The sequence below is a fragment of the Neophocaena asiaeorientalis genome, unplaced genomic scaffold, assembly GCF_003031525.2.
Source record: "Neophocaena asiaeorientalis asiaeorientalis breed wild unplaced genomic scaffold, Neophocaena_asiaeorientalis_V1.1 scaffold761, whole genome shotgun sequence".
NCBI classification, from domain to species: domain Eukaryota; kingdom Metazoa; phylum Chordata; class Mammalia; order Artiodactyla; family Phocoenidae; genus Neophocaena; species Neophocaena asiaeorientalis.
In genome coordinates this window covers 446,595-462,963 of record NW_020174818.1, presented here as the reverse complement: position 1 = coordinate 462,963, position 16,369 = coordinate 446,595, and the positions used below count along the sequence as shown (strand labels likewise).

Sequence of the window (16,369 nt, the reverse complement as noted above, 5' to 3'; positions counted from 1 at the left end):
AGCACAGGGCAGCCTGGCATATGCTGTAACCCCTGCACATCCAGACAGTGTCAGGCACGGCACTGCCTGGTCCACACACACACCCAGGGCCTCGTTTCCCCGACTTTATTCAGTGGCACGTTCACAGCGGGGATGGGGGTAGACACAAGGTGGGGCCTGATCTGTCCTGGAGCCCTGGGGGCACCACACACCATGCACTACAGATGGGAGGGGGCACAGGGGGGCTTGGTGGCCCCAGCAAGAAGCCTGTACTGGGCGGAGACAGTGAGGAGGAGGTCCCCCAGCCCAGGCCCACAATGGGAGGGCCTGATACTGGGCTGAGGTTGAGGGGAGGGGGTAGGGGGCACAAAGTGTCTGTTCCAGAGGGGCCAAGTGGCCAAGCCTTACCCAGGACACAAGCCCACAGGGCGGGCTGGGGGACACTCTGGACGTAGAGCTGTGCCACTCTCCCTTTGCCCCTCTGGTGAGGGAGAGGAGGGTTTTGGGCTGGGCCAAGCAGCTACCCTGTCCTGCCCCATCCCATCCTCGGCCAGTCAGAACGGCTTTGATGTCTGCTTGAAGATGAAGCCTCGGTATGCGAGTGTCTTCATGATGTTGGCGATGTTCTTGCAGTCATCTGAAAAGAGGAAGAGAAGACATTTAGATGGGCCCCAGAGCCTTCCCCTGTGGGCCCAGAGGTACACGGGTGGGGGTGGGAGGCAGGTTCAGATTCAGGAGCCATAGGCTCTAAACCAGTGGGTCCTATCCCCAGGTGGCAGCAACTCCAGCTTCAGGTTAGGCCGGGTGATGCTGGGCCAGCAAGAAGCCTGGTCTCAATGCTTCTGAGTCCCATAACTCATGCTGGAAATTGGCCGGCGTGTCCCTCCCTGGCCCCAGCGGTGATGTATGGGCACCGTCGCAGTAAGAAAAAGGCAGAGTAAATGTGTAATTTCTCCCTTGACGGCCCCCGGCCGCTGGGCGATCCTTCTTGTTGCCGCCGCGTGGGGACGGCCCGTCTGCCACACTCCGTCTTCCCGCCACCCGTCTTGATGTCTCCATTTCATTACTGTGCAGCCATTCATCACGCCCACGGCCAGGGTGACTTTGCCGGCACTTGCATGTGTGTGGGAGATGTGGCCCGGGCCATGATCACTGGTGACAAGGCACACGTCTCGGCACTTCCGGGCCGGGGTCCCAGGCTCACGTGCTCCAGCAGCTACCGCCTGGGCGCCTGCTCCTGTGCAGCCCAGGCCAGTGGAGGGGGGCCGGGTCTGTGGTCCTAACACCCTGGCCGGCAGCCTTCTACCAGACACGCCTGTGTAGCTCAGCCCAAGCCCTGCCTCTCCCACCCCGGCAGGCTTCAGCCCTGTCTCTGGCCATATCTCAGATTAAAGACATCTGCGCCTGCCAGACCCTGTCACAGCAGTTTCCTTGGTATTGACTGCCGTAAGAAACTCCATGGGGAAAACTGTCGTAGACCCCGGTGGCCACAGGAACAGGTACTTCTGGAGCCTCAGTATCGTGGTCATGGGCCCCGACTCCCTCACCTGCCTCTTCTTCCATCCCCCTCCCACCTCCCATAGGTGCTCTGCTCCTGTGCCATAACCAGGACCCCAGCTGCCACCGCCCTCGTGGGGTCGATGCTGTGGTGGCAGAAGTACGTCGATGTCATAATCAGGTGTGGGGGTGGTAAGGTCAAGGTGGGGTCAGGAGGCCCCTGCGTCTATCAAGGACCAACCCCTTGCACTGAGCTCCCAGCCTGCCCTTGCCAGGACTTTAGACCAGGGAAGGGGATCCACCAAAGCTAGAAAAAGACTGTGGGAGTGGGAGGAGTCTGGTCAGGCCAGGCCCTGTGTCATCAGCCAGACACCAGCTCTGCAGACCTGGTGCTCGGCAGACGAGCTCTCTAGGTCAGGCCAGACAAGTCACACGGGGTCCTGTCTCTCAGAGCTCAGTATGAATGTAGCTACAGTGAATGTGGGCATGGACAGGTGACCCAGGCACAGGGACACCTTGTTCCTCTAGGTGCTCGGGAAGCCATGAAGGCTGGTGTGAGGCAGAACAGTGAGAAGACAGATGGGTGGGTAGTGGCGGCCATGGCAACTCCAGACGTGACCCATCCCCATGGTTTATGGGCCGGACACGCGCCCCGCTCAGCTGAGGCCCCGTCATTTGTCTCCCTTAGTGTGCACGCCTGTGCTGTGGGGGTAGAGGGTGGAGGGAGGGGGCTGTGATGGGAGGAGCTAGGTAGTCGACAGGAAGGGGAATGGGGCAGGAATGGCTGTGCAGGAGGGGCGGGCCTCAGGAGTGGGGAGGGTTTATGACAGGGTCCAGGGGCTGTCACGGCACTGTTGAAAGGGCTACGATAGGTGATTTTCTTCCCAAATAAATCTGGCCTTGTCAGGGCCCCTCCGATCCGTGCTGTCTCCGGCACTCTGGGGACCGTGGCCGCTGTGCATATTAAGAATAAGTCCCCTCGTTATCTGCAATTACCCAGCGGCCACACACCTCATTTCTTCCAGCAGAAAAGAAAATTAGTTTTCTATTGACTTCATCTGGCTCCTCCCTCATTGCTGGACAAATTGCTCAATCTACCTCCCCTGGCCCAAGTGAATGTGCCCAGCTCCTCCCCCCAGGCCACCAGCCATCCAGTGGGGGAGCACTGACTTCCCACCTGTGCCTTGTCTGGAGCTGGGCAAAGGTCCATGTGCCCCAGTCTTGCCCCTGACCTCTCCCCACTCTACATGCCAGATGGCTTCATCCACATCCTGAGCTTCTGAAAATTGCTGTCTCGTCTGGGCCTCTCTCCTGAGCTCCAGACCACAGATCCAAACGCCTCTGGAACATCTCTTCCTAAGTATCTATACAAACTCAAAACGTCCAGCAGTGAACTAATTTTCTCCCCCAAGCTCCTTCTCTCCCCTATGTTCTCCATCCTAGTGAATGGCACTCCCAAATGTCCCAGAAGAAACCTGATTCAAGCTTGACATCCTGCCTTCCCCCCAAATCCAATCAAGCGTGAACTGCAGGCTGTATCTTCTCTGTCTCATCATCTACTTCCCTTCATTCTGGCACCACTTCCCAGTCCAGACCCCATCATCTCCTGCTCTTACAACAGCAGCTGGTCCTCTTTCTTTTCCCTTTAATCCATTCTCTTACAGCCAAAGTGATCTTTCTCACACAAATCTGATCACGTTCTTTTCTATTTAAATCCCTTCAGTGGCTCCCCTGCCCTTACTTTCAAGTCTACACACTCCTTATTATGACTTCAAGTTAAAGGCCCTGCAAAAACAGATCCCTGCTATCTCTGGTCTCACCCCCGTCACTCTCTACTCCCAACGCCCGGATTCCAACCTCAAGGAACCACTTATGTTTTCTGAAAATGACAAAGTGGGTTTTGGAGTCAGACCTGTTTGTAGTTTTAACTTCGCCCACTGGCTGTGTGCCCTGCGGCAAGTGCCGAGTTTCTCCAAACTTCAGGTTCACTAGAGGTGACAACAGATACTACCTCAGTGTTACTGGGAGGACTGAACGGGTGATACACCCACATGTCTGCACATGCTGTGTTTGGAATACCTCCTCTCTTCTTGAAGGGAAGGCAAGGATGCTAGTTTTCTGGATGACCCAATGGTGAGAAGATGTATACTGTACAATCTGTGGCACAGATTACACAGGGGCCAGCAGCACACTTGGTGAAACCACTTGTCACTCGCGCCACAAACTCTGACTACTGACCCTGTCCACTGGGGATTCTGGAGTCTTAACTTTTTGCAACTGGCCCACCACAATGAAGAGAGACCCAGACTGGGGAAGACAGCCCTGAAAGCCGACCTAAGAGTCAGTGCAACCCACTGATCAGCACAGAGACAAATCTGGGCTTTTAATAGACCATAAGTTCAGAGAGAGCACCGGGTGAGCCTCCCAGAAAGTCCTCTGCTTGAAGCTCTGGGGCCATCTGGGTGAGCAGCCCCACCTTGTGGCACGTCATTGAGCTACTGAGGCCAGCCTGAGGCTGTTCTGAGGTCGGGGGCAGGGGAGCCTTGTGCCCACAATGGAGGCCTCCAAGAGTAGGTCTTCCTCACCTCCAAATTCTAGAAGACTAACCTGTTTTTATGTTCCTGCAGGAACACCAACTCGTGACAAGATTGCCCTCTTCTTTTGGGGGGCATTAATATTTTTAATGTTGGAATTAATTTTTCATGTTTTTATATTGCCAAGGCTGTAATGGGGGGGGGTCGGCTGCATAAACCCCTCAGAGAGGTGAGTGGGGGCCAGCACCTAACAAAGGATGAGCTTGCTGGCTGGTTCCAAGGGTAGTCAAATATCTGCTTGGCAAAACAGCTGCTAGTGGAAGGGTGGCTCAGATCGCTTAGGACAGCCGGCGAGAACACACACAGGGCAACCACCTGAGGCTGACACGCTCCAGTTGGCTGCACTTGTCTGGGAGTTGAACGGTAGAGGACAGGATGCAGAGCCTGGGCCAGGGCCACCCTCAGGAGGGAAGAGACCCAAGGAAGCTCTTCGAAGGCCATCTATTCATGCACTCATTCATTCAGCAAATACACACTGACACCTTCTGTGTGCCGGCTGCGCAGGGCCATGCTGGGCCACAGGGCTGCAGACTCTGCAGCTCCCTGCCCTCGAGGAGCTCAGAGGCCGCATCTATAAGAGGTGCAGTGTGAGCAGTGCTATGAGAAAAAGAGGCACAAGAAAGGGCACTTTGTTCAGTCCAAGGTTCAGGAAAGGGTTCCTGGGAGGACGAAGTTAAACATGCAGAGAGGGCCGGCCAGCAAGTTGGGGTTGACGTGGGGAGGTGTTCTCAACATACGGAACAGCACAGGCACATTTCTGGAGGGGAAATGTGGAGTGTGCCCCACAAATTTTAAGTTGAGCAGGTGGGGGATGATGAAGAATAAGAGGCAGGGGAGCGGCGAGATGGTGGCGGCGAGGTCAGCAGTGGCCATCTAGAAGAAACCCTGCAGAGCCCCGAATGCCAGACTAAGGAGCTTATAATTTCACTGTTCTGGGAATGATGGGGAGACTCACGTGTTTGAGGAGGAGCATGACAGGACCCGATTTGTGTTTCAGAATTATCTTTCAAGGATTAGAGGTGTTAACGCGGAAGGCAGAGACAGCAACTAGCAGACTCTACTATGTATTTCTGGTCCAGGCCAGAAATGGTAGCCCAGAACTAGGCCAGTGGCGGTGGAAATGGAGGTGGAGATATACTGGTGATGTGGAGAAGCAGATGGAGGCAAGAGATTTTTAGGAAATAGAATGAGCAAGACTTAATGAGGGGACTGGGAGGGCTGGAGGAGGGATGCGCCTAGGATCTGAGTGCCGCTCACTGAGATGAGGCAAACCAGAGAAGGTGCAGGTGTGGGGCAGTGATGAACGTACCTTCGGATGTATTAAGTCTTGAGACTTCTATGAGACAGCCAAACTTATCAGGCATTTCTTTTGTGGCTTCTGGGCTTTATATCTTGCTTAAACAGGACTTCTCTATCCCAGTGTTATTAGAAAACTATCATGTATTTTCTTTGAATACTTTTTGTATTTAGTTTTTTAATCTGTCTGGAATTTACTTTTGTATGTGGTGAGAAGTAGAAGATCTAACTTTATTTTTCCCCTAGTGGGTGGCCAGTTGTCCTGTCACCATTGATCAAACTGTCCACACCTGCCCCATGCTTTTGAAACGATGCCTCTGTCTTATATACCATCCCCACACATGGATCTGTGGGAGCCAGGAAAGAGAATGAACGTGAAATGATCAAAGAGGCAAACCAGATTGAGAGGACACCTGGAGCAGCAGGGTGACAAGCCGCTGACCTTACAGGGCTGTGAGGCAGTGTGCCCTAAAGGAAGCCTTAGACACAACCTGAGGCCTCTTGCCTAAAAAGCTCAGCCTGGCAACATACCTCATGAGTGATCTCCAGGTGCTGGTGAGGAACGGGGCCGGAGCCCACGGAGCAAAGATGGGTGGAGAGAACAGCACAAGGAGCAGGAACCATGACGAGGAAAAGAGAGCAAGAACCTGGCACGTGTCAACATTCTAGAACCTCATCTTGTTTCCACCTCTTTCTGTCTGTCTGTCAGGACACCTTGGCAGCAGCGTGCCTGAGCGCCAAGTGTCAGTGGGACTGCCGGATCAAATATGTTCCCAGCCCCACATGGGACACACTTATGCTAAAAAAATTATTTGCTGTTTATCTGTTTAAATTCTAATTTAACTGATGTTCCTATATTTTTATTGCTAAATCGGCAACTCGGTGCTGGGGGCCAGCATCTCAGGCCATGGCTGGGTGCAGTTCAGGGCACAACAGCAAACAGGAACTCAGAAGGAAGGAAGCCAAGGCAGGGAATTTAGGACTAAACCAGCAGAGGGCCCCTATGTATCCTTAGATTCTGGGTTCGAATCCAACCTCCATCACTTAGTAACTGTGTGAACTTGAGCAAATTACTGTACTTTATTTAACCTCTGTTTTCGGATTCTTCTCCTCTAAAATGGGAATAATAATGATAATTATAGTGACTACTTCTCTCAAAGGGTTGTTAAAAAGATGAAATGAGTTTTTATTTGTGAAGTGCTTAAAACAGGTGGCTGGGTTAGTTATTATTAGTAGTATTGGTGTCGTTATTCCAATAATATCCAATAATAATACTGTTATTCTAACAGAAATACCCTGATATCCCCCAACCCCTGCTCCTTGTCCCAGATGTGGCCCCCAGAGTCCCCTGGGCCCCCAGACAGGGTGACCTTGGCCCACCCGACACACCCTCCAGACATAGATTCCCTTCTCCCCACTGACACGGCTCCCACGGCTCCCTCCCCCTCCCCCCAGACAGGCCGTTATAGCCTCAACTCCAAAGTGACCCCTTCTTCCAGCCCCTCCCCGCATCCCCCCTCCACCCCACCGAGGTGCCTGGAGGTGCCACAGGGCTGATGGTGAAGGATGACGGTGGTTCCACAATAAGGGGAAAAGGCAATTTCATCTTGATTAGCAGGCGATTTCTCTCTCCGTAATAAGCGCGCTCCAAATAATTAGCGTGTTTTACGTAATAATGAAATTACAGAAATGCAGTCCACTTATTCAAACAACTCACCATTACCATATTTTTAAATATTAGACTTAATTAGAGTTTATCACTTCGGAGAAGTATGCGGACCGAAGATGTTTTTAAAAAAATCCTCATAAAGTGTTTATTAAGCGCTGGTAAAGCTGGGATAATGATGTGTTTGGAAATTAAGGCAATCAAACACTTACCGCCGCTTCTGGAGGCCGGGCATGGAAATGAGGCCATTACACGCCCATTACCCGCCAGCTCACAGCCACTTGGGGGGCGGGGAGAGGATGCGCCTGGCCGAGAGGGCACAGTGCCCAGAAACGCCTGTGCCAACAGCCCACAACAGCCTGACCAGTAAGCACAGCATCACTTAACAGGACATCTGGCCACCAGGAGCCCAACTCAAACCTGGCCAGGCAAATGACTGGACAGGTCCCGAATGCCAAAGAAGACACCCAAGACTAACCCAGGTCCAGACTCCCAGGCCTGGCAGGACATATCAACTTCATTTAAACCCCAGTGCAGAGTGGGGACAGGAGCCAGATTGGGCAGCCAGAGAGGTCAGTGAGAAGAGGCAGAGGCTGAGGAAGCTACAGACCGGAGTGTCCACTCCCAATTCTGGGCCACACAGGAAGGGGCAGCTAGAGTGGTGGAGAAGGGTCTAAGAGGAAGCTGGGGAACTGAGCTGGGAGCCAAAGACGCAGAAGAGCCAGGGGCAGGCTCAGGAACACACCTGGGGACAGACTCGGACTGGGGAAAGTAGGCAAGAAGGGTGGCGGGAGAGGGGCTGGTGGCTCCAGGCCCCATTTATCCCAGTGAATAACTAATTCCAGAATTTATAGTGCTGGGTTTTTGTTCTGTGGCCATTTATATCTGCGAGGGGAGGAAATGAAGAGGCAGCGTGGATGCCACATCTTTCTGTGTTATTGCTTGTCTGCCATTTGCAAATCATTATTAATTGTGGGCCCTGGTGGCGGGCTGGGCGGGGGCCGGGCTGGGTACATCCACATAGCTCTTCATCAAGGACCCCAGCCGCTGCCCCAGAGAGCCAATTACCCCGCCCTGATTGGGATCAGATAAAGAGGGAATTTTTACAAATTAGGGAATAAATAGAATTTCCACACAGGGCGCGGGCAGGACCTGAGAGGCTGTAATGAAAAACCATCCGTCACCATCAGCGCGGGCTGGGCACATAGCCCCGGCACTCCCTCCCTTTGTGGGCCCACCCTCGTGCTCAGGGGCCTGGACGTACAGGTCTAAGGACACCCCAACCCCTCCAAGGCCTGGAAGCAGGGAGAGGAGTTCCCAGTGGGGCGTGTGTATGCCCTCTGGGCCCCAGCTCTGACACTGTCCCTAGTGCTTCTTCCTCAGGGGCTTGACAAAGAGGAGACCGAGGCAGTCCTGAGAACGACCAGAGTTGGGGACCACGGGGCAAAGACCACATCCACGCCCCTCCAGCTATGGCAGCCCTAGGGCAGAGCCCCGGCCCGTGGACCACTCCACTCACTCTGGGTTCCCATTAGCGCTCCTCCCCTTGGATCATTAAATATGTATATCTTATTACACGCCTTGTTAGAGTATCGAGCTCTATTGACTGATGATAAATCCTGAGCCTCGTCCTGGCCATAAATTTATCTGGAGATGATGAAGACTCAATAATCTAGTCAGGCAGATAATATCATCGGGCCTTAAAAAAGATCATTACATTATATGTCAGAATTAAAAGTGAAATACACCGTAGTAACAGGGCGGCTGCTCTGGCCATTACAACGGGTGCCCGCCTCCCCTCACTCATCCCCAGCCAAGGCCCCATCCAGGTAGAGGGGCCAAGAAGCCTCGCCCTCCTCTTGGCTCTGAACGCCACAGATAAAAGTCCCTGATAACCTAAGGCAAAGTGAAGGGGACCTGGCCTGGGAGGGGACAGGGGAAGAGGTGGCTACTGAGAACAGCTGAGCACCTCTGCCATACTTGGCAGCCACTTCTGCCCCAACCGAGCTCCCACCTGACCCTGTCCCTAGGGGTCTCCTGTGGGACTGTCTTCTGGGGGGTCCTTGAGTGGCTCCAACAGGAAGGTGACAGGGCTTCACACCCTTCCAGAGTGGCCTGACCAATCAGGGCAGATTCTTTCCAAAATGGAGACACAGGGACAGGGAGAGGCTACTTGTGTGTATGCCCCAGGCACCTGTGACCTGGCCCCAGACCCATGTGCCAGCAGCATATCTGAGGCCTTTCCTGTGAGCATGTGCTATCAATCTAGACCACGGCCACCTCCTTCCCGAGAGCCCTGCCTGGCACAACCTCTACATCCTGTCCTTTGAGAAACTTGCTGCCAGCTTCTTGTTCTTTGACCTCAGCACTAACAACCATCTCCATTATATCTTATTTTCACCCATTTCCACAGTCACACACTCCACCTTGTTAACATCCTCCACTGTTCTACCTTTGAAATGTTAAATTCAAATATTCCCAGTTACTGATGATAATATGCTTTTTCTTTCATCTCACTGGAACCTCGAAACTGTTTACATCCTTAATATCTCCAGATACATCCCCCTCCTGTGTTCACCTTTTTCCCCGTCCACTTTTGACTGCTTACCCAACAGCCACTCCCCTTCTGCGAAGCTGGCAGAGCCCACTCCTCCCTCCCTGACCAAGGGAAACCTCTGTGGTCTGAGCCATTTGTGGGGACCCTACCCCGTTGCCAGCCATGGGTTTAGGAGTGGCCAAGTGTTCTGGCTACTGGGATATGATGGTAAGTTTGCTGAAAGACCTTCAAGGAAAATTTCTTCACGCTCACGAAGAGAACCATGAGGGGAAAATAGTCCTGTATATTCTGCTGGACGTTTTCATGTCTGCACATAATGTCTGGGACTGCAGAAGCCATATTCCAACCTTGAGGGGACTTAGCCTGTGAAGAACATGCTGAATATAAAAGAACAGAACAATGGAAAAAAATCTGGGTCCTTGATGACATTGCTGAGATGCTGAATTAACCAACCCTAGGATCACCTTACCTCTTTTGTGAGGGAATAAACCCTCTTACTATTTAAGATTTAAATTGGGTTTTCTTTTTCTTGTAGCCAAAAGCTTACTAACATACAGAATGTAAAGGCAGGAAAGAGAATGACAAAACAAATGAAGGGAGGCAAAGGGCAATGAGGACGCTATTTCAGGCTAGGAAGCTGGTAACCCTTGTTATGCTCTCTTAAAACATTTGCTCAGGGCTTCCCTGGTGGTGCAGTGGTTAAGAATCCGCCTGCCAACGCAGGGGACACGGGTTCGAGCCCTGGTCCGGGAAGATCCCACATGCCGTGGAGCAACTAAGCCCATGCACCACGACTACTGAGCCCGCATGCCACAATTACTGAAGCCTGCGTGCCTAGAGCCCGTGCTCCACAAAAAGAGAAGCCACCACAATGAGAAGCCTGTGCACCTCAACGAAGAGTAGCCCCCACTCGCCGCAACTAGAGAAAGCCTGCACACAGCAACAAAGACCCAACGCAGCCAAAAATAAACAAATTTATAAAACAAACAAAAATTTGCTCAAACTGTCTCCTGCTGTATCTCAGGACACAGGCCATGTTATCATAAAGGCTAAAAGAGTCAAGTTTAGGTGGGAACCCAGGTGAAAACAGAGGGAAGAAAATACAACTTTACAGAGAAAGGATTTTTATGTCTCTGACTTGCAATTTAAGTTGACTTTTTCAAAGTCCCACGGCAACACAAAATCATGAGACTCAAGGCTTCTTTCTCCCCTGCCCCTCTTAGCATGTCCTTTCCAATTTCCAGGTTATCTTATGGTCCAAAATGGCTGCTGAAGCTCCAGTCATCACGTCCACATTTTAGGAAAGAGGAAGAAGGAAAAAGCAAGAATAATGTGCTTTCCAGCTAAGTCATTTCCCTTTCAGTATTGTTCCTGGAGGACCCACACACTTTTCCTTTTACCTCACTAGCCAGAACTCAGAGACATAACCATATCCAGCTGTATGAGAAACTAAAAAAGAAAAGTAGTCTTTTAACTGGGTACCCCCTGCTGCCCCTAATTATCCAGGGTCTCTATTTAGTGAGGAAGAAGGTCAATGGCCATTGGGTACATACCAAGCAGTTTCTGTCCTAGCAACATAATTGATACACCTCGCTTTGGAGCTTGGATTCCACAGTCCATCATCTTAGTCCTTTCTTGCCAATCGTCTCAACTCTCTTGCTCCCCTTTTCTCCCATCACCCTTGCCTGGAAAAACCCAAACACTGCCTTCTCTATGCTTACATCTGGGCTGAGTGTGACAAGAGAAAACTGAAACCTTACAGGTTCACGCAACTCATAAGATCATAGTCACCAACCTCAGCTGGGTGTATAAACCCGCCCCATCTCCTATGTACCTGATCAGTGTGCATGCTCTCTCTCCCTCTCTTGCTAGTTCAATGTCCAACTTTCTCTACTTTCCACAACTCTCAAACTCCCTACCCCCAACATTGCCCTGACCCTCTCACCCACACAACCTCATCTTCTACTTCACAGGAAACACAGAAGCCACACCCCTGCACCTGTGCCAGTCCTCACCTTTCATCCTGATACGAGAGGAACTGTCCTGATGTCACTTCTGAAGCCCATCCCCCCACTCCACCTGGTTTCTGGAGTCTAACCCAACTGCCTTTTCAGGGGTCTTACTTTGTGAGTAACCCCCTTTCTCTCTGATATAGCTTCAGTGGCTTCTTCTGCACCGGCTCCTTCATGTAAACATGTAAATATATTAAATCTTTAAAAACAGGCTCCCTTTAATTCCTTTTCCCTTTTCCCATGTGGCTAAGACCCCATCTTTCCTCCCTTTCGTAGCCAAAGGTCTCATTTCCTCCTCTCCTACCCTGTGATCTGATTTCCCCCAGCAGCGCCTTACCAAACTGCTTTCTCTAACCATCCTTATGGCCTCATGGGGCTGAAGTCCAATGGAAGCTTTTCAGGTTTAGATCAACCCAGTGGACTGAGTCATGCCTTGAAACTCTTCCCTCGGTTTCAGTGACACCACCTTTTCTCCACTACCCTCCTCCAGCTCCCCTGTCCACGCCTGCCTTTTCTCCTGACTACCCCTAAGAGGTGGGTGTTGCTAAGAGTGGTCGTTGGCCTTCTACCCTTTTTACTGTCTGCACTCTCCCTGGGCAAACTTATCCACCCCTAAGCTTTATTTACCATATATTTTCCCATAGTTTCTAAACCTGTATTCCTACTACCACCATCCTGGTCCAGGGCACCACCCTCCCTCATCCAGGTGACATCAGTGCCCCAGCCAATCTCCTCTATAGCGCCCTTCTAAGCCACAAATCTGGTCATTTCACTGCCTGTCTTAAACCCCTTCAATGATCCTGGAACTGAAAAAGGACATCAGTAGAAATGCTGGTGAAACTGAAGTAAGGCCTTTCGTTTAGTTAACAGTAAAGTAATACCAATGTTAATGGCCTGGTGCTGATAGTTGTACTATGATTGGGTAAGATGTTAACACTAGGTAAAGATGGGTAAGAAAGGCTTCTGCAAATGTAAAATGAGTTCCAAGTAAAAAGTTTAAGAGTTAATAATTAAAACGACAACCATCACCACCACTTCCAACGGTGCCTCACTGCTCTCAGGATAGCATCCAAACTTCTACATTAAGTCCTGGGGATCTGCCCAGGTGTCCCCCTCGGGCCTCATCTTTCCCACTCTCCTGTTGGACCGCGGAGTTCTGGCTCTTCTCCCTCATGGGTTTTTTCACATGCTCTTCCTTCTGCCTGGGGAGCTCCTCCCCCACTCCTCAGCTGGAGTGCCCCCTCGTCTACCCTGAGGGATGGAGGCTTGCTGTGGTTTCCTGAGGTGCCTTACCTGCGCCCCCATGTAGGCGTTAGGAACCCCTTCTGTGTGTTCCCACAGCACCCATGTTCCTCCATGTGACTGCCTCTGTCACTCCCTGTCAAACCACAAACCCTTTGGGGGCACTAAGGTTACCTCAACAGAGGCCCTCGGTAAATATGTATTAAGTGTAGGGAAGGAAGGACTGGAGGAAAAGAAAGAGGGAAGGGTGGAGGGACAAGATCACAGGTGAGCCTACTCCAGCCCTGACATTTGCCACCTGAAGCGCAGACAGGCCCAGGCCCTGAAAATCAGTCACGGTCCTTCCTCAGATTCCAACGTGCCAGTGGCTTCGGCCCCTTCCCCACTTCTACTCCTTCCTAGTACCTTCATTTCCTCAGGACCTGCTGTGCCAGGAGACTGGCTGGGACCTGAGCTCTCAAGTGACCTGGCCAGCCTGTCCTGAACCAAGACATCTGGGGGCGGAAGCTGTGTTGCTGGGGCTCCGTACACCCCGCCAATGATGCCCTGGAAAAGGGCCTGGCGATGCCTGGGGACTCTGGGAGGGGGGCTGCCCTCCCTAAGCCCAGTCCCACCTGGTAAATATTTCATCCTCAAGCTGCTCAGCTAATCCCTATTAATTTCAATACCGCTGCCTTGCCTGGCTCAGCTCCCAATGCATTATTTATCCCCTTTGTTTGTTTGTCGCTAACAGGTGGGCCCCAGCGGAGGCGCTGACTGGGGACAAGCCCACTCCATCACAGTGTGGCTGTGAATTAATCATGAGGACTAATGGGAACCACCTCAGCTCCAGGCACTTCCCTAGCCCCCGCCCCCTGCCCTGCCACCCAGGGGTGGGCCGAGCCACCTCAGCTCAATTTAACTCAATTCAAATCAACACATTTTACTCACTATCTATCCACAAGAGTCACACACTATGATATGCTTTGGGGATACAAGCTGAACAAAACAGACATAAATTCCTGCCCTCAGGGAACTTACAATCTAGTGGGGGAGAGAGGCATTAAACAACTTCTTAATGAGGACTGTGACGGGATGCTCCAAAGGGGGAGTGCACAGAGGAGGGGCGCTGACCAAGGCTACGAGTCGGGGAAGCTTCCTTGAAAAGCAAACTGAGCTGTGCTCTGCAGGAGGAGCGGGACTTGATTAGGCCAAGCGTGGGAATGGGGGCTCCCAAGGAAAATAAAGCCACGTGGGAAGGCCCTGAGGTGAGCGAAGGCATGGCAGGTTCCAGAAAATGAGGGAGGGCATTGTGCTGCCGCGCACAGGGCACGAGGAGAGAGGCTTGAGAAAGGAGCACTCTTCTCCCTGAATGACCAGCATCTGTCCCGGCGGATTAGCACAGAGTCCTCCTGAACACCCAGACACAAGCACACACTCACACCACCTCTGCCGACTTGAGTGACATACAATTGCCTGACCTTGCGCCTGTGACACCGGAGCGGCAGTCAAGATTATGAACCTTCAACTGCACAGATCAGGAAACTCAGGCGAGCATCTGGCCTGGAGGCTTCTGAGGGGGCCAGTGTGGGCCTTAGCACCCTGAGGCTTAGGCGTGCCCGTGGCAGGCCAGGGCTTGGGGACACCGAACGGCCTCGGCCACAATGCTCACATCACCCCCCAGGAAGGAACCTGCCTCACCTCTGAAAACCCAGCACTGGACGGGGCACCCACAAGATGCCAGCAAACACCCGCTGAGTGAATGACCGCACAAGAGCGAATCTCTCTCTGGGGAGATCCTTCCCCAGAGATCTAAATAGACGAGGTTGGCATGAGCTAACCTGTACGCAGGGTGTTACAGTACTTTCATAGTAAGCCTCACAGTAAGCCTGAGAGATAGGAGCCATCATCAGCCCCGTTTAAAAGAGGAAGAAACAGAGGCCCTGGATGGTGAATGACTTACCCAGGACCACACAACCTGAAGTGATGGGCCGTAACCAGGATGAGGTCAGCCTGGCTCCAGGCTCCTGGCTCCCGCATATCCATAGATCTAACCCCTCTGTGGGGTCTCTTCCCCAGGGATCTCCCTTGGTGACTCCATGGACCCTAGTTCTTGAGGACAATCCTAAAAGGCACCTTGTTGATGAACCAAGTGTAGCTCTGCCAGGGCAGAGACCTCATTGTGCACATGATCGGGGTGTGTAATTCTATTCAAAGTGGCCACTTTGAAAACCCATGTGTCTCCAGGCTCTCCGTCCATCATGGTGTCAAGTCCTGGAGCAGAGGCATCCTTCAGCGCCTCCCAACGCCATGGTCTGTGTGCCCGCATGCCTGATCCCGCCCATGCGCCTGTCCTTGGCTGGGAGCTGCTCTGGCAGCACTGCCCCGCCCTGTGAGAAGGCTCAGGCTAGCCTGCCTGCTTGGCCCAGCCTTACCCCTGCCTTCAGGCTAGCCTGACTGCCGGGCCCCACCCCTGCCCTAAATGCCTCCTCTGCCCTACCGGGTCTCTGTTCTCTTGGAACTAGGCAGCCGGCGTGGAGGCAGCCTCGATAACTCGCTAACGTGCTGCCCATGCTGTTCTTAAAAATTTATGACTGTGCAACATGAAAAATCCGGCTGAGGAGCCGTCATTAGCGGCGCTGCCTCCCTCCCCCACCAGAGCCGCCCTCGTAAATTGAGATTTATGGCTGCAGCAGGCGGGGCGGGGGCGCGTGCAGACGGCGAGGATGCTGTGGCAGAGACAGGCAGAGGCCGATGAGGCCGCGATGGGGCCGGGGGCTCCCCCCTGCGGCAGCTCCGGTTCATCGCAGTGTGCGGAGATAACTACCGAGAGTAACGTCTGGCCTGGGGTGCCGGCCTAGCGCGCGGATGCTGATTACGTTTAGCAGTCGGACTGCAGAGGGAGGAGCCAGTCCTGTGCCAATCACTGGCTCCTTGAGGTGTAGGGCCAGATCCTGAAGTCCAGGGGCAAGCAAGCAAGGGCCTCTTAGTAGGATGACTTGGGGAGGGGGAAGGTTGGACCTAGGGAGGAAGGATCATCCTTGCTGGGGTCACAGGGCCTGGGCACCCCAGAGTCAGCTTCTCCAACCAGAAGCATCTAGTTTGGGCTGTGACTGTGGTATCCCAACCAGAGAATTGAAGGGGAGGGAGGGAGGGAGGAAGGAGGATGCCAGGACCCTTCTCTTCCCTCTCCTTTCTCTGGTAAGAAGGGCCAGTGGAGAGGATGTTAAAGGCAGGAGGGCAAGGACTGGATCAGTCACAGAGCCTCCCCTGACAGAGGCCAGGCTGGGGCTGAAGAGGAGAGGAGGTGAGCCCATGAGCCTGCTGCCCACCACCCCCGCAGGCCCTCCCGATTACCTCCCCTCTGCTTCCCCCGCTGCTCACTTAGCCCTGTCAGCCAGGCCATTATGAAATTGGGGTTTCATTTACAGACTAATTAAACATTACAGCTTGTTCACAATTACAACGCGGGGATGAGGGAGTAACTAATTACGGAAGAAATGAGCTAACATTTATCTCTGCTCCCACCCTCCCTCTACCCACTGCT

At 52.8% G+C, this 16,369-nt stretch overlaps 1 protein-coding gene across 7 annotated transcripts in view; it reads right to left on the bottom strand.

The window, feature by feature from the left end:
* Positions 1–90: 90 nt before the first annotated feature.
* The window catches only part of ERI3 (ERI1 exoribonuclease family member 3), a 129,689-nt gene continuing 113,410 nt past the window's right edge, over positions 91–16,369 (bottom strand). For all 7 annotated transcript variants that reach the window (XM_024760410.1, XM_024760409.1, XM_024760406.1 and 4 more), the window contains one exon: positions 91–616. In XM_024760410.1, coding sequence (XP_024616178.1) covers positions 534–616 — 83 coding nt within the window. In that variant the 3' untranslated portion in view covers positions 91–533. The remainder of the gene's footprint in view (positions 617–16,369) is intronic.